General features: G+C 39.7%; 1 protein-coding gene across 1 annotated transcript in view; it reads left to right on the forward strand.

The window, feature by feature from the left end:
• The first annotated feature begins 208 nt into the window (after positions 1–208).
• Positions 209–27,527, forward strand: part of LOC123986109 (spectrin beta chain, non-erythrocytic 4-like) — a 71,034-nt gene continuing 43,715 nt past the window's right edge. The window contains exons 1-23 of the mRNA XM_046074200.1: positions 209–353; positions 794–945; positions 1,623–1,796; positions 7,673–7,764; positions 7,897–7,977; positions 8,311–8,426; positions 8,583–8,695; positions 8,830–9,017; positions 12,047–12,164; positions 12,423–12,581; positions 13,269–13,571; positions 14,028–14,178; positions 15,063–15,208; positions 16,240–16,389; positions 16,904–17,272; positions 17,376–17,590; positions 17,712–17,849; positions 20,300–20,540; positions 20,921–21,079; positions 21,911–22,041; positions 22,142–22,367; positions 24,910–25,112; positions 26,064–26,154. Of these exons, the coding sequence (XP_045930156.1) occupies positions 209–353; positions 794–945; positions 1,623–1,796; positions 7,673–7,764; positions 7,897–7,977; positions 8,311–8,426; positions 8,583–8,695; positions 8,830–9,017; positions 12,047–12,164; positions 12,423–12,581; positions 13,269–13,571; positions 14,028–14,178; positions 15,063–15,208; positions 16,240–16,389; positions 16,904–17,272; positions 17,376–17,590; positions 17,712–17,849; positions 20,300–20,540; positions 20,921–21,079; positions 21,911–22,041; positions 22,142–22,367; positions 24,910–25,112; positions 26,064–26,154 (3,861 nt within the window). The remainder of the gene's footprint in view (positions 354–793; positions 946–1,622; positions 1,797–7,672; positions 7,765–7,896; positions 7,978–8,310; positions 8,427–8,582; positions 8,696–8,829; positions 9,018–12,046; positions 12,165–12,422; positions 12,582–13,268; positions 13,572–14,027; positions 14,179–15,062; positions 15,209–16,239; positions 16,390–16,903; positions 17,273–17,375; positions 17,591–17,711; positions 17,850–20,299; positions 20,541–20,920; positions 21,080–21,910; positions 22,042–22,141; positions 22,368–24,909; positions 25,113–26,063; positions 26,155–27,527) is intronic.

Here is a 27,527-nt window from a genome sequence, read left to right on the forward strand (position 1 = left end):
AATTAGATGTGTGAACTGCCTTTCGCCTGTGGGGATGTGTTTAATGGTTACATAGGACAAGAACACAAAAGCAGCAATGGCACCTGTCCTCGCCACCTTTCTCGCTGTCCTTTACATACATGTGCATGTGTGTCTTATGTCTATAAATTGCGTGCCAGTAAAGATATATCATTAATTTATGTGTGTGTGTTGCAGGGCGTCGGGCGCGATGGCTAATGCCTCCCCAGACCTGGACAACGCGGAAGCCCAGCGCCAGCTCAACAACAACAATCGACCAATCGGCTCGGGGTTCTGGGAGACGGAGTGTACCAGCTCCAAGCTGTTTGAGTGTTCTCGCATCAAGGCCCTGGCAGGTCAGAAATCACACAGACCAACACACATGCTTACTCACATCCAGCCTGTATCAGTGGGTGTATAAATACACCTACATTAAGTATGTGGTATTGATTCTTTGGTTTTTTGAATTTAATTTTAAAAATGTTTTATCATGACTAAGGTTTTCTTTTTAGACAATCAGTACAGGTCAAAAATCACAAAAGAACAATATTTTTAGTTGGTTGCCACACCAACTAATATTTACACAGAATTCAGATCTCATATTTAGAAAAGTCTCATCAGGTAAAGCATCTCAGAAGATAAGAAGGCTGAAGGCACAATTTGATGTCTATGTTAGCTAATGCTATTCAGTATTATCTTAACTATCCCAATCAAAAGAAAGCAATGTTTTTCACCAGGACCTAGATTGTTCTTCCCTTTCCCATTGACGTAAAGCTAATTGTTTCATTTCCCGTAGATGAACGAGATGCGGTGCAGAAGAAGACTTTTACCAAGTGGGTAAACTCCCATCTGGCCAGAGTGTCCTGTCGCATATCTGACCTCTACAACGACCTGAAGGATGGATACATGCTCACTAGACTTCTGGAGGTCCTCAGTGGAGAGTTGCTGGTATGAACACATGCTCATAATGGCAAATTATGCAATTATAATGGGGTAATTGTAGTCTATATTAATTGATCGATCATAGGAGTGTTAAAGGTGCTGTATGCAGCCTTACTGTACATCAATACATTATTAAGAAATTAGCTGTGTTACCTAGCTACTTCACTACACAGCCTGTAGTTCATTTTAGCAAATATTACATTAGCCACTGTTTCACCGTAAAAGTTTGTATGTTACAGTTATTTTATAATCTTTTGTTAATTACAGATTTTTTGTGTTACTTAACCTACAGTAAGTGTAAACACTCTATGTAAAGTGGAACTGGTTTTCTGTGGAAATAATTTCTGTGGAGTGCAGTTTTCTACAGTAGTGTATAGAGTGGAACTGGATGTTATTACTGCCATTACTTTACTTCACTGAGGAGGATAAATTATTTGTCCCCAAACATTCATTCTTTCTGCTGTTTTCATAAATTCTTAAACCTTAAGCTCTACTCCTGTTTTGACTCTTTTTTTTAAAAGTAAATTTGAAGTAAAATCCAAACTGATGGCTGCATATGCTTTTTGCAAAAGTTATCTTTGTTTATGGCAATATGTTAATGCTACATTGATGCTGCATGTCCTACTTTAATAATAAGGGCTTAACTATCAAAAGTAGTAATTAATCCATCTGTTTTACCCCAGCCGAGGCCTACACGGGGTCGTATGCGGATCCACTGCCTGGAGAACGTTGACAAAGCTCTCCAGTTTCTTAAAGAACAGAGGGTTCACCTTGAAAATGTTGGTTCCCATGACATTGTGGATGGAAACCACCGCCTCACCCTGGGCCTTATCTGGACCATCATCCTACGCTTTCAGGTAAAGACAAACACATCTAAAACAACTCATTTTAAAACAGCATTTTATCATAGTGGCCAAGTTTGGGAGATGTCACTTGAAGTGTTACATCTGGTAGAGTCAAGGGTTAAATATTTAATTCAGTTTACTACAGCAGTCCTCGAGAAGCTACTTTGTCAGAAACACAACAGAAGAGGAGCTGGCGTTTCTGCAACCAAACAAACTCACATTGTCATAGTCAGTCAAATATAATTGCAACTGCAGTCTGATGTCATGTTGCGCACAGTGTTCCTAGTTTTTCACATAGGACACAGTAAAGTTGGTTACTTAAAGTCTAGTTCACGCTACAGGATTTATACAGGAGCTTGCCGACCGTCGAGCTGTGATCGGGGGCAAATCAACAATCAATCGGCGCTCGCCAATCGCTATGTGGGAACTTCTCAAAGACGCATCGACATTACTGAGAAGTCTGAGGTGTGCAGGCTGTTACCTGCAGCTCTTAATCCAATAACTCACTGTGGCTGGTTGTTGCATTAATCCTTGTAGTATTTAAAACTGATCCTCAAAAAAAAATGCTGAATCTGACCATGTCTTATCTTGTCTTGTTTAGTTAAGACAGTGGTCTGATATCAGCTGTATCACACGGGGGTTTCCAGCTAATGAAAGTTCACTAGACAAAATGCTAAATAATTGACTAACTTTCAAATATTTGATTCTTCCCGTGGGATACCAAGGCTTAAATCTGAGCTTCTCTGTTAGTGCACTGAGATGCTGGCCCATGTTGTCATGCTACTTCCTGAAGCACAAGGATGCTGTAATCAGCAGTGGCTTCATTTAGGATGAGCTGCCAGCGGTTCTGTTTGGGGGAGGATGTCACAGCTGCCGCATCATCAGCGTGCGACATCAACAGCAACGTTTGGTGGCTAAAGCCTGAATGTGACTTAGGGCTAGAGGTAGCAGTCGCCTTCCAGTCTGCTCTTCAACAAGGACACACACACACACACACACACACACACACACACACACACACACACACATTGCACTTGCTCTCTTACATACACACTCTGTCAGTCTGTTAGTATATCTATCTAGTCACACACACCTGAATACTCACGTCCTGTCATGCAGACACACACACATGCAACGGTTTCCAGACCATAGCATGATACAGGAACGGGTCCTGCCATGTAAGTACAGCAGAAGCCCACAGCTCCTCTTTATTCCGCTTCAGTGCTACAGTGTGACTTTGGCAAAACAATGCTTGTTTAGCATTATTCAGACCCTTCTGTAACATTCACAGTGCACAGTTGCCTAGTAGCTGTCTCCTGGGACTCAGTATTGTCATGCAAGGCTTGGCTACCTACCACAGAGCACATTTAACTGCTAGGAGACTGTCGAGTGACCCTCTGAAAGCCAGGCTAGTGAGGATGAATGCTCTGTGTGTGCAATATGGCTGACTGGATTCATAATTTTAGTGTTAATGTTTTTAGTTCATGGACATCATTGACATGTAAGTGTGCAAGTCAGAGTGTGTGGTCTGTTTTTTATGCAAGGTGTGATAATCTTTTTAAATCATACTTTGAGGAGTTTTTTTGGCCTAACTACATTTCCCTAAATAGTATTATATGAAAGTAAGTAAGTTAGTAAGTCAGGTAATCAGTTCAGTAGACTGTGTAGAAACAAAAACAGTTTAGATTTAGTTTCTCATTGTTGCCACACAAAATTATTTAATAGCTGTAGTACAGCGATGCTTATGAAAGCAGCAGTTCATTCAGTCGATGCCTGTTTTGTATTTTGTTGTGATTTGAGTCTAGCTAAGCAGCTTTACCTGTACAGTTTAGACTACAGTAGTCTTAGCTGACTACTAGCTTTGCAACCATTAGCTGTGAGATTTGTTGTCGTCCCGCTCACCTGCTCCCAAGAGCCACCAGTCGATGGCCTCTTCAATTTTGCATGCGATGAGAAAGGAGAGCAATGCAAAAGAGTGGTGTTCAGGAGTGTGTGTGTGTGTGTGTGTGTGTGTGTGTGTGTGTGTGTGTGTGTGTGTGTGTAATAGAGAGAGAGAGAGTAATTATGAAATAAGTGAGGACAAAGGGAAAGGATGGTCAGCTTATGTGAAACAAGCAGTGATGTGGTGGTATATAAATTGTGACCTTCAGGCAGTGTTCACCATCAGTGGTCAGATTTCTGAGGATTTGCAAAGGTTAAAATAAAATTCAGATTTTTGGTTTACACGTCTTTTCTCACACCTGCTTTATTTGCCATTATTTGTTATTATTAATTATTACACAGGTTTTATTTATGTATTTTTTTAATGTCTGTTAATTGTGCTGTTGCCTGTTTTGACCAGGACGCACTGGTGAAAGAGATTTTTAATCTCAGTGAGATGTCCTGGTTAAATAAAGGTTATAATAATTATAATAATAACATTATTTAGAATTAGTTGTTTAAAACGGAAACCTGGCAAAAAGACATTTGCAGGTAAGGAGACAAAACAGAAATGAAAACAAAATACACACAGTATCAACGGACCATGGAGAAAGATTTAATTTTGGGGTTTGAAATGAGAAAAGCCATTAAATTATTATGAATACATTTAAAAAATGACAAACACCAAGCTGCACTGCAAAGAAATCTTCCAATAAAATTTGATTTATTAATCAGATATATTTTGGTTATGTTTCAAACTGGCAATGGCAGCTATTATGCAAGTCAGTCATCTCTGTAAATGCATTGCTTGAATATTGAACCACAATGGTTTTGGTCATGTTCTCAGTTTGCATAAGCAGACCTGGCTGCTTATGGAACACATTACTGTTTAAATTGCACAGTAGATTTTGTAGACGCATCAGCTTTAGGCCAATAAACAGTTGATTTTACAGTTTGGAAGTGGTCCAGGCCAGGGATTTTTGCCATTACACAACTGGGGTCTTCTTTGGCCATAACTATGGTACTAACAGAGTGTGAGGCTTGATTCCAAATCTGAAGGCGTGTTTATAAAATCAGTAACTTAATTTAATCAAACATTTAAGTGCTAAGAATAATGTCAGAAGGATAAATTGTATAGGGTTGGCTGAGGTTAATGTTGTCCGATCGGCTTCCAGTTATCTTTCCGTCTTGCGCTTGTCTCCCTTCATCTCCACCTCTTTTCCCTGTTCCTCCCTTCCACTGTGGTGAAAGTGAGAGTTTGCTTTGTCCAGTCAGCAGGTAGGGCCAAACCACTGCAGTAACTGCTCACAGGCAGAAAGAGAGGGAGAGAGAGAGGGAGGGACAGAGAGAAAGAGAGGGAGGAAAGATGGGAAAGGATTGACAGGAAAAGGAAGAGGTAATCCTAATGTATTTACAGAACCATACACAAATAATAACACACTGTTATTATTTGCAGTGACTTCATTTATAGTTTTGTATATGGTTGGCTAGGTGTCCTTGTGTTGTTTGCAGTGTGTGTATGTGCATTTGCTTACCTAACAAACTGCCAACTCTCTTGCTGTTTATAATGAGTCTGAATCGAGACACATTGATGTAGCTTCACTGTATATTTGACAAGATATGTAAATTCATATTTTTACTGAATCATATTGCGCTCTTGGGTTATGGTTAAGATGTAGATTGTGTATTCAATATTGGTGAGATGTTCGTGATATTTTATACATTCCCGGTGGGTTTATCTGGCACATTGTCTTATGCATCAAAATGTTTTTTCTTATTGGGTAACAATGGAGTTACCGCAGACGGCTAACTGGTAGTTTTTAATGATTAATGTACTCATTATTTGTTGAATTTTCTCATTAATCATTCAATCCATCTGTATGTCAAATGTAATAACAAATACTCATTATTTACAAGTTACCAGCCTGTAGAGATGCAGCACTTCTAACTTGTGAAGCTGTGACCAGTTAAAGGGGTATTATGTAGTTTTCAGCAGCCACTAGGGGTTTTTAGATTGCAACCAGGCATGTGCTCATACATGTGCTCGAACTCATAAGTGAGCAAAATCCGCTCGTGAGCTTCACTCAAAGTGCTGTAAACTCAAGTAAACTCCCACTGCAACGTTACAGTAATGTTTTTATCTGCTTGATGTTGAACTAATCCATGCTTGTTACATGATAACGTTACATTGACTGCATTTAGCCGACGTGATACATCGGCGTTAGCTCGCCTGCCGCTTTTCAATAACTAATATATTTGTTTATCTTTCACTGGAGAGGCTCAGCAATGTGAGCACAGTTAAATATATTGATAATGAAACGGTTAGTGAGCTAGACTGAATATTATAAATGAGATTGTTGCCACACTTTATAACAGTTAGACCGCAGTAAGTTTTAGCAACTCCAAATACGATGTCTCTTATGCTGAAATTACATCTAGTGCTAGTTTCCACGTGTGATATTCTATCAGGATAAAGAGACAGACAAATGATTTTAGTGTAATCCCAAACCTCATCTGATCTCTACTGGTGATTGTGAGCACTTGTGTTCATCTTTTTCGTGCCTGTTCATGCATTTTATTTGTGTGTGTGTTTTTACATGCAAGACTGTGTTTGTGTACGTGTGCACAATTTTGTGGCTAACAACATGGGTAGCAGCTGATTCCAGGGTGTCATGTCCCCAATTACCTTGGATCATGTCACTGTGATGGGATTGGTTGAATAGCTGTCACTGTCACCTATCATCAGGCGTTGTAATGGCCCTGCACTTCCTTGCACTGAAATCCTCAGCTCTTATTGCTCTTGTCTGTTTTTACTTTTAATTCTCTCTCGCTGTGTGTTCATTTGAGGGTTCAGGAATACTCTCATGGTAATGTCACTTTGACCTTTGCTCTAGACTGGTTCCAGACCTCTGACCTCCGAGTTGCCACCCAAATCTCAGTACAGCAATAAGTCTGGTGTTGCTCTCATGGCTGTTTCCCTGGTTGGAGAAACACCTGAGCCATTCAGAGCCTTTGTGGGTAGGACTTAATGTGACAGGTGGTAACACTGCCAAACTTTGTCAGAGTTAGACAAATCTTAAACATGCTTAATTTTAATCACGATCTAATCACTGCTTATGATCTATTAAGCTGCATAGTTTTAGCCATATCATAAATAGAAAAATTATCTGACTTGAGATTGGAACATGACAGGTAGCTAATAAGAAAGCTAACTTTGCTAGCTAGCTTGCAAATGTTAGCCAGACAGCCTCTGTCACTCACTCCTTCATTGACTCATTCACTGCTCCCTATATAATAGACATTAGCTGTCAGAGATAAATTGAGATTCTGGACATTAAAACAATCATAATTTTTAGCATAATCACTGAAAGGTGTAATGTTGCACAACTATAAGATGCAATGCATTGCATTGTGGGATTGTTAGCAGAAAGTAGTGCACATGTACACTATTTTTCCCCCTCCATTGTAGGAATTGTTGAGGCCACTATATAGTAGCCTACATACATTCACATTTAAAGTTTTGACACTGGATGTAAAACTTTAAACATTTCTGTTGTAACTTTAAATGCCTGACCAGGGACAGGGGTTGCAAATTAGTCATGGCTAGAAACCTGTATGCATGCCATCTACTTTGTATACTGTATAAAGCAAGACTCCTGCATTTGTCCCTGTCAAATAAACAAGAAATAAAAAATAATGGTGGACAGTCAGTGCAGTGTACTATGTAATGAATAGGAAGTGATTTTGGACACAGCCTCAACTACTCACTGTTTGCTAAACAACACACTAGTAGACAAAGTCTTCTGTAAGGGACATGGTAAATGACTAAAATGTGAATGTATGTTTCCAAAAAAGAAAGCAGCAAGGTGCATTAAACTCTATATCTGGTCTGACAGAAGCTGTAGGGTCCGTGCTACGGGGTCTCTTCTTCAAACACTGAACTGCTGCTTTGCTGTGTTGTTTCTCAGATCCAGGTGATTAAAATAGAGACAGAGGACAACCGAGAAACTCGCTCTGCCAAGGATGCCCTGCTGCTCTGGTGCCAGATGAAGACTGCAGGGTGAGCAATGAAATGAAAATACAGGAAACTGTGAGCTGTAACAGTGAATTTAATGATAATTTACGTAATGTACCAAGTCAGTATGTCTGTGTTAATACGTTTACATTTACAAAACATTTCTCCATGCTCCAGGTACTCTGAGGTCAACATCCAGAATTTCACCACCTGCTGGAGAGACGGCCTCGCCTTCAATGCCCTTATACACAGACACAGGTAGGTGGTATTTTAAAATCGTCTCCATAGCACGCTACTATCTTTAACAAAGGGAAGTTGCACGTTTTACATGATAAAAAATTGTGGAAAAGTTTGCAATATTGTTGTGTTTTGGGTTTTGTAATTACAGAAATTGTTGGATTTTCCACTTTTTCATGAGTTAAAGTAATTGGATTTTGATATACAAACATGACCAAAAACAATTGCAATGACAAAAACAAAAAACATGCATATTTATTTAGATTAACAGAGCAAGATGGGGTGGGAAGACATATAATTTTAGGATTTGAGCCTTACAGACATGACACATCATCATCTTTGTCTGCCCTCCAGACCTGACCTGATAGAGTTCCACAAGTTGACACGGTCCAATGCAACCCATAACCTCCAGCAAGCCTTCAACATCGCTGAGCAGCAGCTGGGCCTCACCAAACTCCTGGACCCTGAAGGTAAGAATGTTCAACCGGTTTTGGGTTAATGTCAGTCAAACCACATTACATACAGCAGTATCCATAATAGTGCCATAAAAGTGTTTTTTTTACTCACTGATAAATAGTTACTGTGTGGCTTTATTTATTTGTCCCCACCACCTCCCTGTGGTTCAGATGTGAACACAGAGAACCCAGACGAAAAGTCCATCATCACCTATGTGGTCTCCTACTACCACTACTTTTCCAAGATGAAGGCTCTTATTGTGGAGGGCAAGAGGGTTGGCAAGGTAACAAATACACACACACACACACACACACACACACACACACAGATACTCAATGAAAGTTGAAGGACCAGCGGTGTTGGAAGCTAAAACACAAGTAGCAATTCATCAAAATCCCAACCTTCTGTCTGACTCAGGTGCTAGACAATTGTATTGAGGCAGAGAAGATCATCAACCGCTATGAGGCTCTGGCGTCCGACCTGTTGGACTGGATAGAAAAGACCATTGCGGTCATCAGCAACCAGAAGTTTGCCAACTCGCTAACCGGAGTTCAGCAGCAGCTGCAGGCCTTCACAACCTACTGCACCATAGAGAAACCCATCAAGTATGTTTAATGAATTTTTAAAATTGCATCTTGTTATTTTAATGCCATTTTTGCCTTTTCATGCATGCATATGACTTCATGCATACCTTATATTGCAGAGCATATAGTTCACACTGCTTGTAAATACTACTGGAGACTACTGGTTGATTCGTTCTACTGTGACTGATCGTGGTTCAAGAAGTTTTGATTTTACATTTCATTTAGTTAGTAATGCATTGCTGCAGTCGATACATAGAATATTTATCTTTAACAACAACATCAATGGATTAATAATTTCTAAATGTGAGAATGTGCTTTTTTTCTTGATTAATCGATAATGAACATATTGATCTATAATGAAAAAAATTATCCTTTGCAGCCCTTATGTTGTTAACAGGGTGCGAACTACAGGGGAGCCAGGGTGAGCTTAGCTCCCCTTAAAAAGACATCAGCTCGCCTGATTTGTGATACTTTGGGGGTCTCTAAAATATTGACAGCATGCTTTATTGAGAAATTCATTCCTATATTTCTCTATCATCACGGATCATGCCTAAAATCAGGAGCGTCAGACTTCATCCAGCCAGAGGGAACGATCACCGACCGTCCGCAGCAGGCCGGTCGCTCCATCGCGGTATCCCTGTCCGGCACGGGTTGTGTTGCTAGTACGACCGATGCCTGTGAATGGTTCGTGATTGTTTCCTCTGGCTGAATGAATATTACGCATGATCCATGCACTACTGCAGCTGGGGGCTCCCCGCAGCGCCACCTAACTTTCTAAATTCTTTTCTCTCATGGAAAAAAGAAAGGTCAGGTTGCAAACACAGCCGCAGCTGTTGTGTGAAGCATAATTGTAGCAAAATGGCTTCATATGATAATAATAATAATACTTATTATTAATAATAATGGATTGTATATGTATTGTAATGGAACATCTATCATGATCGTAAATTAATTTGAGGTTTTACTATACATAGTTCACATGTTAATCATTCAATAAACTCTATATATTGTTTTAGATTCAAATTAATTTCTTGAAATATATGCTGCAGCAGCAACTGAGTGATTGTCAACCATGTATATTCTGAGAGATCAAAAATCAGCAAGTATGTGTACATACTTTATATACATGAAGTTGGTGGTTATGTGCAGTATATACCTGTATAGATGTCGATATACAGTATATACAGCGTGTATAGATGACAATATGTACACGTTTGAAAACAATGTTATGGGTTATTGTATGGGAATATTTCTGGCACTATATTATCGATTTAACTGTTCATCAGAGTGATGGCGTGTGGTTAGAAACTGTTACTGTGTCTCGTTGTTTGGGTGTACACTGTTCTCCTCTGTATTCAGTCGAGACTGTTTATTTGCCTACTTCTAAGGTTCATGTAGAAGTGCATAACCAAATAGATCTTCTGTTGGCTGGTATCAAACAAGTCTCAGTAGGAGTCAATAGTGTGTGTGTGTGTGTGTGTGTGTGTGTGTGTGTGTGTACATGCAAACATGCATGAAACACACTGGAACACAGAGCCACTGCAGAGCCACTGCAGAGCCACTGAGCCATGAGCATTTTTGTCCAGCATCATCAGGATGAGCGTTAGTAGACCAGTACTACACTCACGGCCTCACAGGCACTGGGAGTACACAGGCAGCTATGATAATACACACACACACACACACACAGACTATGATACAATATGTCTTGTTACACTCCGGCTTGATGTCCAGTTGAGTGAAGTGTTTGTGTCCAATACTAGCAGCCAACAGTTGACTTGTGACTTATCTAACATGCAAACACACTGCAGACACACATACACAATGTGATAGTAATTCAACTATCAGTGCAGCACTCACATACAGTGTTTGGTGCGCCTACAGTTCATTTTGAGATATGCTGCCAGTAGCATAAAGCTGTTGTCTCCAATATGTCCAATATGCTTTACAGCATTTCCAAAAAACAGTCTTTATGAACACGCAGTTTTATTTCATCCAGCAGGATTTGAAAGGTTTCCACTGATCATACAACTTGCTGAATCCCACAAACAACTGTGTACTTTTTTTTATTTGAAGCTGAAACATGAAAAAATGTAATGTAGGAGTTTTACCAAATAATGATGACATTAGCATTGAAGCAATTAGTCGATTAAACGATTAGTTGACCGACAGAAAAGTCATCAGCAACTTTAATTTAGAAAATAATCAGAAGATAAATCAGTAATAAATGAGTTGTTACTTACTGTAGAGCTCATGTGCACACTTGAAATTCAAATCACATATTGACACCTTTCTATTTTTATAAATCAAGATCCTGATTGTCTTATATGTAAAAGATAGTCCTTTTCTATTAAGGAATTCTCGCTTGTTCATAAAATGTCACTATATTGGTTCGATGCAGTAATAAACACCCAGGTGTTCATACACTTTTTTAAAGATCTAAGACTCGAAAATGTGCAGTTCCATCTCACAGCACAATGCCACAGATGTCACAAGTTTTGAGGGAGCGCGCAATTAGCATGCTGACTGCAGGAATACACATTTTCAAGTGGCTTTTTATTGTGGCCAGCCTAAGGCACACCTGTGCAATATCCATGCTGTCTATGTGCTCACTAACACAGATTTTGACAGATTTGTGAACAATATTTGAGTGAAATAGGCCTTTTGTGTACATAGAGAAAGTCTTGTGAATGGGGGCAAAAACAAAAGTGTTGTGTTTATACTTTTGTTCAGTGTACATTAGATGGAGTGGTGAATGGCCGTGATATTGGACAGCAGGGTAGCAGAATGAGCAGAGAAATCGCCCTTTACCAGGAGTCCTCAGTCCTAGCTGTCAGCAAGCATTCATGCTGTGAGTGTCCTTGAACGAGACACTAAAACTCTGACCAGCTTTATGGCTGCAGCTTGAGTGTTTCCTTTGACCCCATTTTTTTTACTTTGAACAATTTGAAAGTACTTTCATTGTGTCCTACACAGAGGCGACTGTTGAAAGAGAAGAGGCCACATTGTGAAACAGTATCACTAACTAACGTTTTCTGCTTCACGCTCAGGTTTCAGGAGAAGGGGAATCTTGAGGTCCTTCTCTTCACCATCCAAAGCAAACTCAGAGCCAACAACCAGAAACCCTATGTGCCTCATGATGGGAAGCTCATCTCAGACATCAACAAGGTTGTATATCCACCAGCTGAGTTGTTTTTATTTTACTGTATATACAGTATTTCACCTTTTACTAAACAATGAAGTAGCATCTGGTACAAGCGTGGGAAAATTGTTGCCTTTGAGATAACCTGCAGTCAAACTTTGTTTTCACCTTATACTGACCCGTACCCTGACCGTATACTTTATCTTATTATACTTTTTCTATTACATTACCACCATTAAACTTTGTTTTTTTATACCCTAAACTTGTTGTCATTTTCTGTCCAGGCCTGGGAGAGGCTGGAGAAGGCGGAACATGAGAGGGGCGTGGCTCTGCGAAAGGAGCTGATTCGTCAGGAGAAGCTGGAGCTGCTGGCTCAGTGCTTTGACCACAAAACCACCATGAGACAAGCTTGGCTCAATGAGAACCAGAGACTTGTATCTCAGGTAGGAATCTCAGGGGCACACGATAAACCAATCATCTAACCTGATGCAGATGTGATGCAAACATGCTTCTTCCGGTGAATACATAATTACGAATAAGCAAGAGGGTATTTCTTTTGACGGCGCTGAAGAAAAAGGTGCTATATTTTGGTTTTGCTGGGCAGTTCCATTTCCCTTTACGTAAGAAATCCTATTTATTTTTTTAAGCAAACTATTTTTTCACTTTTGCACCATAACAAAGGCTTTCTTTAAAACATTTTGATGCTAACCCCGTAATAATGACTTTTATTATACTCAGGACTCCTGTGGTTTAACTTTTGAAATGAAAAACAATTCTTATAAATAGTATATGGGTGTTTTACTGATATTATAATTAAAGGCTGAAAAAGATATACCTTTTTTGTGTAAAGCAGAATAACATTTCAGTCTAAATCACATCACAAAACACAAAAGAGAATATCATTTTATTCAGATGAATTGACAGGCTGTAAAATCACCCTGTGTTCATATATCCTGTGCTACTGTGTGTAAGTTAAGTTTCTTCTTTGGTCGTCATACTTTCAATGGTTAATTTTCATTAAATTCATCTTGAAGCCCTGTCTCTTTTCACTTCTCCTCCTTTCGTCTCCCCGCTTTCTTTCCCTCCTCTCCACACCTTACATCTTTTTTTTTTCTTCTCTCTGTCTACAGGACAATTTTGGTTATGACCTACCAGCAGTTGAGGCAGCAATGAAGAAACACGAGGCCATTGAGGCAGACATAGCCTCGTATGAAGAGCGAATTGGCGTGGTGGTGGAACTTGCCTCAGAGATGGAAGCCGAAGGATACTACGACATCCGGCGTATCTCGGCACGCAAGGAGAACATCCTGGGCCAGTGGAGTCTGCTGAAGGAGTTGGTGGCTGGGAGGAGGACCCGGCTGGAGAAGAACCTGGCCCTGCAGAAGACTTTTCAGGACATGGTCTACATGATCGACTGGATGGAGGATACACAGGTACTGGAGGCTGTGTGTGAGAGAGAGAGAGAGAGAGAGAGAGAGAGAGAAGAGAGAAATATAACTGTCTACCTTCGCACATTGGGGGAGTGAAAGAAGGACTGAAGGGAGAGAGAAGGATTTTCTTTTGTTTGGATACTTTAAAAATCTAGTTTCTCCAAAGTTGCCTAGCCGATAGAGAAAGACGGTAGTGCATAGTATATAGTTTGGAGAATGAAATGTAGAAAGGGGAGATCCATAGAGAGAGCCAAAGAAGAGAGCAACAAAGCAAAAGAATGTTTGCATGTTTTTCCATTCATAAAAAGTAATTAAGGCTAAATAAATATAGCCCAAGAGAAGAGAGAGATATGTCATGACAATGTAAGACATCCTGATGTTTAATACCATCACACATATTCCCTGTCATCCGTCCACCTCTCACATCTTCTCATCCCTCCATCTCCGGCTCTTTCTTAGGTTCAGCTGCTGTCGAAGGATTTTGGGAAGCATCTTCTGGAGGTGGATGACCTGCTGCAGAAACACAGTCTGCAGGAAGCCGACATTGCAGTGCAGGCTGAGAGGGTCGAGACACTCAACACCGCTGCTCTCAAATTCACCACTATAGAGGGTACACTGGACTTAATTAGCCCAACTACTGGAGCTCCTGTTGTCTTCCTGTAGTGAAATACTCTGGGGAGACGGAACGTACCATTCTAAGAGGGGAGGCAGAATAATCAAAGTGGTGGCGGCCTTTTTAACACACAGACACGTATCTTGTGTATTGTGTATAGCCCTGATGAAGTATTTAATTTTATACATCTTTACCTTCATATGATAACAAAAGTCTTTTTGTTTCAAGGTTTTAAGTTTGTATTGCCTGTAATAAAGCCAGGCATGAAAAGAAACCTTGAAATGCAGTTTTTAATTGATCTGGTCACAAAAACAAACTGCATGCCGAATACTAATGAACTTGAAAAAGTTCAGTTTTTAAAACCCAAGTTATTGATAAGAGTTACAGAATGTGTACAATAACAAGAACACCTACAAACTTAAAATGCAACCTTTGTAAAACTTATAATGTTCAATTTCTGTTAAGACAGTGTCTGAGAGTTGGTGACTGAACTCGTATTTTGTTGGTTCAGTTTGTATTATATGTTACGGACTTTAGAATAATAAATATAAAAATAAAATAAAAGAGTAATTTTGTTTGTAATGAAGAGGCAACAATTGTTTCTGAACTATTCCCTGATCTTTCCCCTTGTGCTTGTCATAAACAGACAAAGAGGAAGCGATGATCCTGTGTTGATTCCATTTAGTCAGATAAAGATGTATTTGACCTTGAGACAGCTGGAATATAGATTTTTGTTACTGATATCAGTAAAGTGATCTTCTCAGTACTGTGCATGTTTTTTTTAGGTAGTCCAGCTCAGAGTACACCACTGTAATAAATGAAGTGCTGTATCTGTTGTGTGTTTTTGTTGTGGTCATTAACCTGGTTTTATTGTCTCCCAGGTTACCAACCGTGTGACCCACAGGTGATTTGTAATCGTGTCAACCATGTCTCTTCCTGTCTGGAGGAGCTGAAACAACTGGCAGCTAAAAGACGTGCAGAGCTTGAGGAGTCGAGACAACTGTGGGCCTTCTTTCAGGTAGGATGGGTGGATAGGTGTTGCAGAGGGCGGGATTATGTTGTTTTAATTATTCCCAGCAAGATAAGGGGCCAGTGTACTCAATCTGAAATGCTCGCGAGATGCTTCACACTGAAACTTGCTCCCTCCACACACCGGGGTTGAACTTCCTTACGTTTTTTTTTACTGATTCTTTACTCTTTACTACCTCTGGAACTTTTTATGTGCACAACTGAGTGCAACTCTATGAATGTCTTCCAGGAGGGAATTAAAATGTGAACCGATATTTAAAGGATTTTTGTGTCTCGCCTCTCTATATGACAACTGGCATTGAACTCCACCTTCGAGTATGGCCATTAGGACAAACTATAGAAATTTCAAGGGCCATCAGTCCTTTTTTTGATTTCCGAAGGACTGAATCTTTATCATCCCAAACCTGCTTCCACAGCTTTAAAGATATACAGACCTAGAGAGTAGATCAATTGTTTTAATTAATCTGTTGTAATTTTATCCACCTCTATTTCTGGCAAAATCACAAATTCAACAGCATGTTTTCATATATGTTTCTTTGGTGCTTCGTTATAAGCATCACTACGTCTCATTCGGCAGTCCACATCCTTGTGTCAGACGTGGCCTGCATCAATCTCCTGAAAAAGCGTCCATCACTTTTATAACACAGATGTGATGAACGAGTTATTAATGTTAGTGAATAAGCTTTTTGAATGAACTATCAAAGTAATGATTATATAATGAGAATAGCAGATTTCTTTGTTCAGTGAGTCACTGCTTATATCACATTGCTGATTCATTTGGCCAGTTCCCCTTCACCATTTTGGGAGGTTCTCAGAAACAGACTGGGGTCAGTGTTAGATGGACTTTATGGATTACAGGAGAGCAAGTTTCTATATTTCTAAACTTTTCTCTTTTCCTTCCAGTGACTTCACCTTTTACGCTTTCTTACTTTTAGTGTTTTAGAAACGATAGGGTTATAAAACCTTTTTAATTTTTGTTTTTAAATGTAAAAAATGTAAACCTTGTTTGTCTGTTTGTTCTCCTGTTAGGAGCTGGAGGAGTCGGAGGCCTGGATCAGGGAGAAGAGCTCCATTCTGGGAGCTCAGGGTTATGGGAAGGACCTGAGCAGTGTGCTGAAATTACTACAAAAACACAAGACTCTGGCTGGAGAACTGCTGGCTCACCGGTCATTGCTGCAGGTGTGTTTTTATCTGTGTGTGTGAGAATCAGCATCTGGAAAACCTGTACTATAAATTACTTTTTGAGCTCACCTTCAAAAAACCCACCTCAACTTTACTTACTAAAATTATTTATAGAATAGTGCAAATACTGCTTTTTTGTATCACTTTCATATTTGATTGTTGTTTTGGCATTGGTCTCACGTTTTTCTTCTTTGCGAACTTGTACTTCCCCAACAGGCAGATGAGGTCTGTGTAAACTGTATGACAACAAAATTACTGAACAACTGGTGATATTTATCAAAAATATGAGTGTGCCAAATATAATTCTAGTATGGTGTGTAGGTAAGCTATCATTGACAAGGCTACATGTACAATACACATGAATTAAACAAGTGCCAGTCTCTCCAAGTACTTGGTGGTATTGTGATAGAGGTTCGGTCTAATATTAAAGGTCCAGGCTTTATGCAGGGTTGGGAGTACAGCAATATATATAGTGGCTCTGTTATCTGTCCATCCTGCCCTGCTCCTCCAGAACACCATGAAGCGAGGAAAGCAGATCCTGAGTGAGAAAAGCTTTGGGACGGCAGGGATCCAGGAGCGCATCATGGAGGTGAAGGGCGAGTGGAAGAGGCTGGAGGACCAGGCCGCGCAGCGTCTTGGTCACCTACAGGAGGCGCTACACTTTTTTCAGTTCTCCACAGAGACGGACGACTTGGTAGCGTGGCTGCAGGACGCTTACCGCCTGGTCTCCAGTGAAGACTTTGGACATGATGAGTACTCCACCCAGTCCCTGCTGAAGAAACACAGAGGGGTCAGCGAGGCCATAGACAAACATCGCGTGCATGTAGTGGCACTGCGCAAACACATGGTGGCGCTGCCTATGCGGTACCGTGAACAGGAGGTGGGAAAGGATGTTTAACTTTTTTGGCATTAAATATTTTGCCCTTCTTCATCTTTTATTTAACTCGCCTCCTGTCTTTCTGTCTCCCCTCTTCTCTCTACAGGAGGTGCAGATGCGTATGGGAGAGGTGGAGCAGCTGTATACGGAAGTGGTCGAGGTGGCGGTACTCAGACAGCAGTGGCTTCACGACGCCCTCGCCGTCTACCGTATGTTCAGCGAGGTCAATGCCTGTGAGCTGTGGATTGATGAGAAAGAGCAGTGGCTGGACAAGATGGAGATCCCAGAAAGACTGGAGGACGTGGAGGTGGTGGCACACAGGTAAGGAAAAGGGAGAGGAGTTTTGTTGTTTTGTTTAAATCAAAGAGGTCAAAGTTTTTAGCCATTGCAATAATAACCTACTGACTGCCCCATCGTATCCCACAATGCTATTCTGTGGTAGATTTGAGAGCCTGGATCAGGAGATGAACAGCCTGATGGGAAGGATCCTGGATGTTAACCAGATAGTTCAGCAGCTCCTGGATGGTGGTCATCCGTCTTCTACAGAGGTCAGAGGTTGTCAGGACCACCTCAACTCCAGGTACTGAAACGTAATTGACCTCCCAAGAGCAACATCTTCAACTACTGCTCCTTGTACAACTATCACAATTACTACTTTTACTACTATTGACATTAACAATTACAACAACTTTACAAAACACACTCATGCTTAGCCAGCAGTTCTGCTTCACTAATACTGATACACTTTGTCTTTTTACACTCACTAACACAGATATTAAAGTAACACTGGTACTGATTGCAACTACAAAGCCGAGAGTCTGGCCATCAGATCAGTCCTAACAGAAATCTTTATGTCAGTCATGAGCCAGTAACTAGTGATCGCTGCTGTCAAAGTGTTAAGCAAGGCACTAAAGCACTTAAAGATTAGGGAACACACCGATTTACAAGTTTCAGTAAATCTTTGAAACAAATTAATGTAATAATGTTCAAATCTGTAGTGTATGTGGAAAGCAACCTGTGAACTGAGCCCCCTGTCTGTTAAATAATGCATAGGTTTATTGGATCTCCTATTTACTCCCGGGAGGGGGGAGGCGTAGGTAGGAGGAGACGCAGGCGGACTGACACACAGAGAGAGAATAGGGGAAGAGAAATTGTTGTGTTGATTTGTGTTATTATTCAGTGGGATTCATCTCATGCACTTTTTTTGTAATTGTCTTTTGACAAGCGCCTCGTGTCCTGTCAGTTGCTGACTTAGTAAGAGGCTTTACTCCTACTTGCTTTCTCATTATGAGTTCAGTTAAGAGATGTAAATGTATCTCTTCTAAGTGTGTGCTGCACCGCTGTCTCTCTCTTTCTCTCTGTTTGGCCAACATGTTTATTTATGCTAACGTCCGCTTCAGTCATGTTCACTGACCACTGTTACGTCTGGCAGCCAGAGTCCATGGCGGCCCGGTGTCCATGAGTCTTGTGACCTTGGCACATGGTGTCGGTCTCAGGGCGGCCATCTGTGCTGGCTGCCTCAGTTGAGACAAGGCCACCCGAAAGCAAAAATAAGAACAAATATACTAAATAAACACTTCTATTTCCTCATTGCCTTCTCTGGTATTAGTTATTAAAATTCAGTTTCAGTTTTAGGACCTTAACTCAATAATATCTTTGCTGCCCTCAGATATGAACACTGCACACAGTATTAGGGTTATTGTGTTTAAATTCCCTTTAACTTTGTTTATTAGATACAATGAAACACCAGTAATCCTCAGTGGTATAAAAATACATTCATCTAGTGTAAATGGAAAACTTTCACTTCATAAAGCACATAGAGTAGTAGTAATGTATGCACTACTGAGTCACTATGTTCACATCAGTCAGCGTCAGTTTTATCCTTTGTCTTTGTCATTTTCTACCTTTAAAATTTATTTCTGATATCTGTTGTTACCATTTCTTATTATTAAACAGTGAATAAAAAGTTAACAAAAACATTTTAGGTGAAGGAAATGAAGGAACCACCCAGTTGTGACCCATGAACATAAAGTGTGTTATTGTTTATTAATGTTGAGATGAAACATTTCTTACTACAGTATTATTATTATTATTGGTAGTAGTATTACTTTATTTTTGTGATTTCTGTAGTATTTTGACTTAAAATTTCATAAATAAGTACATACAGTACAACAAATGATTAAAAGTAAATTACTACTGCTCTGTATACATACATACATACATACGTATGTTTCATTTTGTGAAGCAGCAACCCCCATCACACACACATACCCCCAACAATCACCACCACCACCCTGTTTCACATATAAGACTTTAGTAGCTCTGAGGTCAGTGTCACCGAGCTGTTTTCCTGCCGTCCTGCTGAGCACTCTGTCTGCCTCTCAGCGTCTCTGCCATTACCTCATTACAGTCACAAGTATGTATGTGTGTGTGTTCCTTGGCTGGATGGGTGTGTATTGAGACCTGCTGGTCTGGAGCAGAATCAGGACAACATATTGTATGATGATACGGTAAGCAGACGAGGCCTGGACTGAAACCACAGCAGAGAGCAGGGAGCAAACACATTCGACTGTCTCATATGAATCGTAACAGTTCATTTTATAACATCATAACAAGGAGATTAACCTGTATTTTAATAAAAATCCAGCTTGGCTCTTCTCAAGATCAAGATTAACGTTGAGGGCAACAAAAAATAAGAAAGCTCTGCATTCATGTTTAAAACATTTACATCTCAGTTGACGGAGCAGACGGAAACAATTTTTTCAGTTGATACATAATTTCACATCTGCTACATTTTTGTGATGGAGGATTGGCATTAAAGCCTGAGATATATATATATATATATATGACTAAAACAAATTTATTTTGACATGAGAGTTAATGATGTACTATAGGTGTAAAATGTCCCAATAAATCACGACTATCTTCACCATTGCACATTTCTCCTTCACAGTATCACACTCACCTCTCTTCATCCTTCTCAAACTACACTTTCAGTATCACTCTCTCCTGTCTTTCGCATCGTACCAGGTGGAACAGCATTGTGGAGCTGGTTGAGCAGAAGAAAGATCAGCTGGACTCGATGTTACGCCTGCAGAACTACCTGCTGGAGTGTGCCGAGATCAAGTCCCAGATCCAGGACAAGAGAAAAGCCATCGACGCCACTCAGTACATGGGCAGTGACCTTGGAGGAGTCCTGTCTCTGCAGAGACGCCTGTCCACAATGGAAGGAGCCCTGTCTGTCCTGGAGCCCAAACTACTGCATCTACAGGTAGGCAATTAAAGCACAATACACTGACTTTACATAAAATGTTGATACTTAGATACTTGACTTTACACTTCTGACAGTTTTTAGCTTTTCACTCTCAAGTCTTGTAAGCCATGACAGCTGTAATTGTTAATGTTAACTACCTGTTAATTTTTATGTTTATCTATTTATGATTAATACATCAGTAATGTGAATAGATAGTAGCATATTAGGCATTTATTCCTATGAATAGATAGAACGCTTTAAAAAAAAATCATCTTAACCCTTGTCTTAAATTTCCACAAAAATGTGGATATTTAAGAAGATTTTATACGCTGGTTGTATTTCAGCATAAATAGCTAGAGTCGATAGACAGATAATGTCGCCTCTATTTGGTGATGTAGGAAGACGCAGAGCATCTCGCCACCAGCCACCCAGGTCGGGCCATGGAGATTCTCGTACCGTTCGATGGCATCAGTGTGGAGTGGGAGGAGCTGAAACGCACTTTGCAGGGCTGTGAGGACTCGCTGATGGTGGCTAGCAGGCTGCAGAGCTTCATACAGGTACACAGGTTACTGCGCCCCAGCAATTATGTAACCAGCACCGAGACACAGAATGCTCTGGTAATTTTGTTCTAGAGAGCGATAGAACTTAGTTATTGGTCATTTAAGTTAAAGCTAGCATTTGTGTTTAATATTGAGTAAAAAAGTAGTTTTTTTTTAGGAACATTAACTTTTCACATTTCTTTTTAAAACTGTACTTTACTCTTTACTCAAGTATTTTTTGGGGGAGGCAGTAATCTACTTTTATCATTGTTACATTTGCATTTTTTCCTCTTGTGCTCACGCACTTACAGCCATGAACATGTGTTTTGGGGGAGTGGCTTCAGAGGAACGCCTAAAGGGAGGGCATGGGATTTTTCCAGTTGGATACTTACCAGATCTAGCCATCTCTTGTTTCTCCAGCGTTGCATGCCCCAGCTTTAAATATTTAATTTTGAACCTACATTAACATATATATATACAGTATATATACATATATATAAATGTATGTGTGGCGTTTTTCTATTTCCACAACAGACATTGAGAAAGTCATGGTGGAGAAATTGGTTGTTTTATGAAGTAAATGTTACTAGAAAAACACTGTATCTGCTGCAAGCTAAGCAGTCTTGACACGGCTGGTAAGTATACAAAAAGACCCTATGTATGGTGAAAGTGTATTAATAGTCACTTTTAGTTCCTTCATTGATTTAGGAGCAACTCACAACTTTCTGTAATTGTATTGTGTTTAAATTAAATTTTTTTAAAGATTATTCAGTCTGCACAAACATCTGTAGTATAGTCTAACTATGGAATTGATTATATGTAAACTTGTTCTTCTCCCCATCCTGTCAGGACCTGGACTCGTTCCTCACCTGGTTGGTCCAGACGCAGACGTCCGCCGCTTCAGACCAGCTGCCCAACGACCTGGAAGAGGCAGAGAAACTGATTAACAAACACGCTGCCCTAAAGGAGGAGATTGGACGGTGGGTTATTGGAGGACAACAAAAGGCCTTCCTAAGAGGTCTTAAAAAATACATCAGGTGTTCAGAGAATAACTCAATGGGTTGCTGTTGATTTCCGCAGGTATGAAGAGGACTACGAGCGCCTCCAGGCCATGAACGAGCTGCTGGAGTCCGAGGAGGCTCCTCTCCCTCAGGCCGCCCTGCAGCAGTGGCTCCAGAAGCTCGATGTCGGCTGGAACAAGCTGCTGGAGATGTGGGAGAGCAGGAGAGAGGTTCTAGTCCAGGCTCACATTTTCCATCTGTTCCTGCGAGATGTCAAACAGGCCGAGTCTTTCCTCAACAACCAGGTGAGACAAAGACTGAGCAGGTGGTTAGAGTTTACAAGAAGCATCTCTGGACAGCTGTATCAACTGTTTTAGCCATTTTAGTGGCATTTTAGTGCTTTTGGATGGCAATATCATTGTTGTTAGTCCAAAACGTGCTTAAAATTTAAATAGCTCGACAACTTTTAGATAGATTGCCCTGAAATGTGGTAAAGACATCCATGGTCCCTAAGGGATGAATCTTAATGGATGTTTGATAATCATGCAACGTGCCAAAGTTTTTACAATGTGAAATATGGCCACTAGCAGGTAACATGAAAAAGCAGTGTAGACCTTGATTTTCATGTTCATGTACTATTTGTTGTGATTTTTTACTGTGGATTTCTATGTAATACATTACATCCAGTTACAGTACAAAATCACAACAAATAGTACAGTCATGAAGAACATTATCTATGTACACCTTAGCAGAGCCTCTTTTATGGGCTCCAACCTCACTGCATCACAGAAATCTGTTTAACTTTAACAACTCAACTGTTTTAGCAACATTAGAGGAGTTCTGTTTAATTATGCTTGACAGCCAGGTAAAAACAGCTGCTGTATGCAACTTGTAAACATGTATGATATGCTTTTACATTGCACCTTTTAGGTGAGCTTGTCTGGCTGCAACTGAGGCAAATCTCCATTGCTGTGCTCGGTTTTCCCTTTTCATCTCATATTTTCTTATACATTTTTCTGATGGTGGCAGGCCAGAAGGAGCAATACACTGCGCAAAAAAAAACAGGAGAGGAAAAAGAATATGAAGCTCAAATAGCACAGTCAATGTGTCAAAGGGAGGGTCAGTAAAAAGACTCATGGCTACAGACTTTCATCTCTTTATTGACCTTTCTCAAAGCCCTTGAAATATGAAATAAGATATAATGTGAGTCATAATGAGTGATAATGAACATCATCTCACATCACTGACTGCAGTGGAGTGTCAACTGGACAGGGTGTGGTCGGTTTAGCCTTGCCAAAGTCAGCTCTGAGATGGAGAAAGCGCGAGACAGAGACAAGAGCGAGAGAGAGAGAGAGAGAGAGAGAGAGAGTGTTTGTATGTCAGCAGGTGTATTTTCAGTGTCCCTGTGTTTTGTGATATTAGAGCACAAGCTTCATTATGAAGTGTAGGAGGATGCGCAGCCACTCCAGTCTGTGTATGTGTGTGTGTGTGTGTGTGTGTGTGTGTGTGTAAGTATACAGTAAAATAATATTTATAGGCCTGTGTAGATTAAAATTATACTTGCTAAAATATTTGGCTGCAAAGATCATACCTGGATCTACCTGAATTTAAACAATGCAGCAGTATCATAACCAACGTGGGATTGTATTACATATGATGTACAGTATATTAAATAGAGACTATTATGTTGCAATTATTTTAACACTTTTGTGGCATGAATAATTTGCATCATAATTTTAGTGCAATTTTTAAAATAATATCCCATCTCATTTTCAATTGGCACAAATCAGCAGAAAGAGCCAGAATTTTGTGGAAATCAATTTAAGTCTTCAGTATCTTTTTTAAGTAGATTTTGACATTGTCAGTAGTTTTCCCTTAGCTGAATGAGGATTATCCCCTTGATTTGGTAATGTTTCAAAGTATTTTTAAATTCCTTATTTGCTTAAAGTCGTCTTTGGAATATAATTATCACCTTCTGTAATTTTGCTGTAAAAATGTGAATTCAGCACACTAGCCTGTGTCAAGAAGTACAAACCAAAAGCCAGAGCCAGGTTTTGCAGTCAGTCTTGCTTTATTTAATCTCAGTATTACAAGCACAGAGGTTTGTTTTTCTAATCTGAAAAGCTTGCGTGCATGCCAGAACATCACTTTTGGTTTGGTTTTGGTAACAGGGACCAGCTCTCCTTATTAGCACAGTGCGGTTGATTTAGAAAGAGCAGGATTTTTTATGTCTATAATATGTATCTAAGACGTTCCAGGCCATAGAGCTCGGTCTGCATCTCCCAGTTGTTTCTCCCTTAATTTAATTTAATTTGTCTGTATCCAGAGGCCATATACATTTGCAATTATTATTATTATTATTATGATTTGTTTGAGTAGTTTCACCATCTTTTGACATTTTCTGATCTTAAGTCATACAACAGCTTTAGTTTTTCAGGACTACTGCAGCTACCTTCTCGTGGATAGACTGATGGATTAATCATTTAGTCGATTAAATGACAGATAATTAGGAAAACAAATGTCTAAAGCCCAAAGGGATGTATTCAAAATATTTGTTTTGTCTGACTAGCAGTCCAAAAACCTAAAGATATTTAGTTTACTATGACACAAGACAAATAAGAGCAACACATCCTCACATTTCAGAGGCTTAAACCAAGAAATTCAGATATTTTGGCTTGAAAAATGACTTCACTGAATTGCTCTTATCTATTCTGTCTTTTTCTGATACCTTTCTGTGTATTCTTTATCCTGTTTTTGCTTCATCTTGTTTTTATCTTTTACCTGACTTCACTCAATCAGTTCCTGAACCAAAGAAATCACCTTGCTGTTTACATCCTTATTTTGCAGGAGTCTGCCCTTGCTCACGTGGAGCTACCCACCACAGTGGAAACAGTCGAAGCTGCCATAAAGAAACACAAGGACTTTACCACCACCATGGAGCTGAACCTGCACAGGATCAAAGCTGTGATCGAGGCCGGAGAGAGCCTGATCAGCCAGAGTAACATCTACTCTGAACGCATCAGGGAACGCATTGACACGCTCGCCAACAGGTACCACAAACAAACACTCGAGGCCAAAGCCCTAAAGCAGAATATCTGTCAGTGTTTAGCAGTTTTTTTTATGACAATATAATTTTTACTTCATCAAGGAGGATTTAAAGCTCTAAAAGAATGTATGAAAAGGAACAGTACAAATAGTTTTGTCTGTAGCAACAAAATGTCCAAGTTTTCTGACTGTATACACACTAGATGTAAGAATGTAGAGAAGACGGAAAATAGACTGCAGAATCAGGAATAAATGTAAAACATCTTCAGTAGTTTTGTTTTCCTGCATCAAATGTTGGAAATCTCCATCAGGTTTCAGGTTTCTTGCAGTCACCCAAGCTGTACGTTGAGCTGATTTTAATGCACAAAGATCTAAGCAGCTGCCCAAACACAGCAGCTAAACAATTCGAAGCAAAGAGACCCTCAAGTATAAATGAAACAAAACACAGAAAACAGAGCTCATTCTGTTTAGTCCAGAAATGACACATGACCATGAAATCTTTGTGATAGCTGAAGTGGTGGTGTTGTGTGTATGTGTGTGGTGGGTGGGGGTTGGTTGGGGTTTTTGTCTGTGTCCAACAATAGTAATGCGAAGAACCATATGGTTTTTAGATTTAATTTACATGAATTAACTCATTGGAAAATAATTTTGACAAATCGATGAGCACAGTGCAACATAATTATTTTAACATGTTACATTTCACAGTTTTTACATTAATTAAATTACTTTTTGATATAGTACAAATGACAACTGGTCTTGTTTGATGTTTCATAACTAAGCTTTTAAAATGCTTGTATGAAACAGAAAATGGTCAGAAAATTTTTTGATTTTCAGAAATCTCATTAAAGAAAGTGTAAAAAAAAAAAAAACAGAAATAGGCATGCACGCACTTAGATATGTTTTTAGAACTTTATATTAATGTAACTTAAACTAAATTGTCTGTCCCTCACTCTCAGGGGAAACCAGAACCGCGAGCTGGCCCAGCAGTGGCTGGAAAAACTGAACGACCAGTGGGGACTTCAGAGGTTTCTTCAGGACTGTCATGAGGTAGGAGGCCAACAGATCTGTACTTAAAATCAAGAGTATTTTCAATCAATCTCATTTTCAATCAATCTCTTTCACATTTTGACGGTTTCTGGTGGCAGCACAAGATAACTATTAACTAAGATAACTAAGAACTTCATTACCCAGGAATCAATGTTGCTGCATCAGTATAGTTTGACCCCTTCGACCTCTTTGCTGATTATGAGAGAGAAAAGAAAGTTTCACTGCAGGTTCTACTGTGTAGTTTTGTTTTGACATAGTCATTGCTGATGTTTAAATGTCCTGTAATTTTTATTTAAAAAGTTTTGCCTGTATATGTTTAAGATTTCTTGGCAATGACCATAATCAAAACATTAAAGGTTCAGTGTGTAATATTTAGTGGCATCTAGTGGTTAGGGTTGCAAATTGCAACCAATATCACCGCTCCTCCATTTGTCCCAAATTTTACTTCTTCTTTACTTCTTACTTTTAGCAAACCCGATGACTACTAATACTATTACTTCTACTTCTTCTTCTTCTTCTTCTTCTTCTTCTTCTTCTTCTTCTTCTTTTTTGTACGTATTCAACGAAGTGATGAAACACGCTCTGTATAGAGGTTTGTCCATCTGTAGAAACATGGTTGCACAACATGGCGACACCCTTGTAAGGGAACCGGTGGTGTATGTAGATGGAAATAGCTCATTCTAAGGTAGTAAAAAACATAACGGTTCATTTTGTAAGGTCTTTATACACCACTGAAAACATAGTTATGGATATTATATTGCATTTCTGTCAGTAAATCCACCTAAATATTACACACTGAACCTTTGAATGAATGTAGGAAAATTAACCAAATACGTGGGGTTTAAATTAGCAGTCCCAAGTCACAATCAATTCGAATATTAGTGAAAATGTAAACAATAAGATTTAGCCATCTTGTGATTTATTTCCAGTGTCATAAAGTCATGTTAGCAAAATTTCCAGCTAGCTTGTATCTAGTTTGCGATGTAATCACTTGATAATAAATATTAAAGCCTTTTAGCAGTCTGTCATAAGATGATGATCTACATCTGTGAATCTGACAGTACCTACGTATTATTGGGTATTTATACCAGAACCATGCATACTGTTTTACTGACACGATTGCATGATTTCTGAGAAGTGCTGTGCAAAAACATGTAAGCAATGAGCACAGATAACAAAACATGTACAGTACACGGCTCACCTCTGCTCGCTCCTGCAGTTTTTGCTCTCTCACCCTGCAGAGTCACAGGCTTCTTTCTGGGCCAAAACCATGTTTAGTTTCAGCAACTTTCTCTCTTTGGCTCTGGTGAATAATTCAGCAGCACAGCTCCTCATCACTAATTCAAAGAAGGAAGAGTCTATCTCACTGTGTA

Source organism: Micropterus dolomieu, linkage group LG17 (genome assembly GCF_021292245.1).
Source record: "Micropterus dolomieu isolate WLL.071019.BEF.003 ecotype Adirondacks linkage group LG17, ASM2129224v1, whole genome shotgun sequence".
Taxonomy (NCBI): Eukaryota; Metazoa; Chordata; class Actinopteri; order Centrarchiformes; family Centrarchidae; genus Micropterus; species Micropterus dolomieu.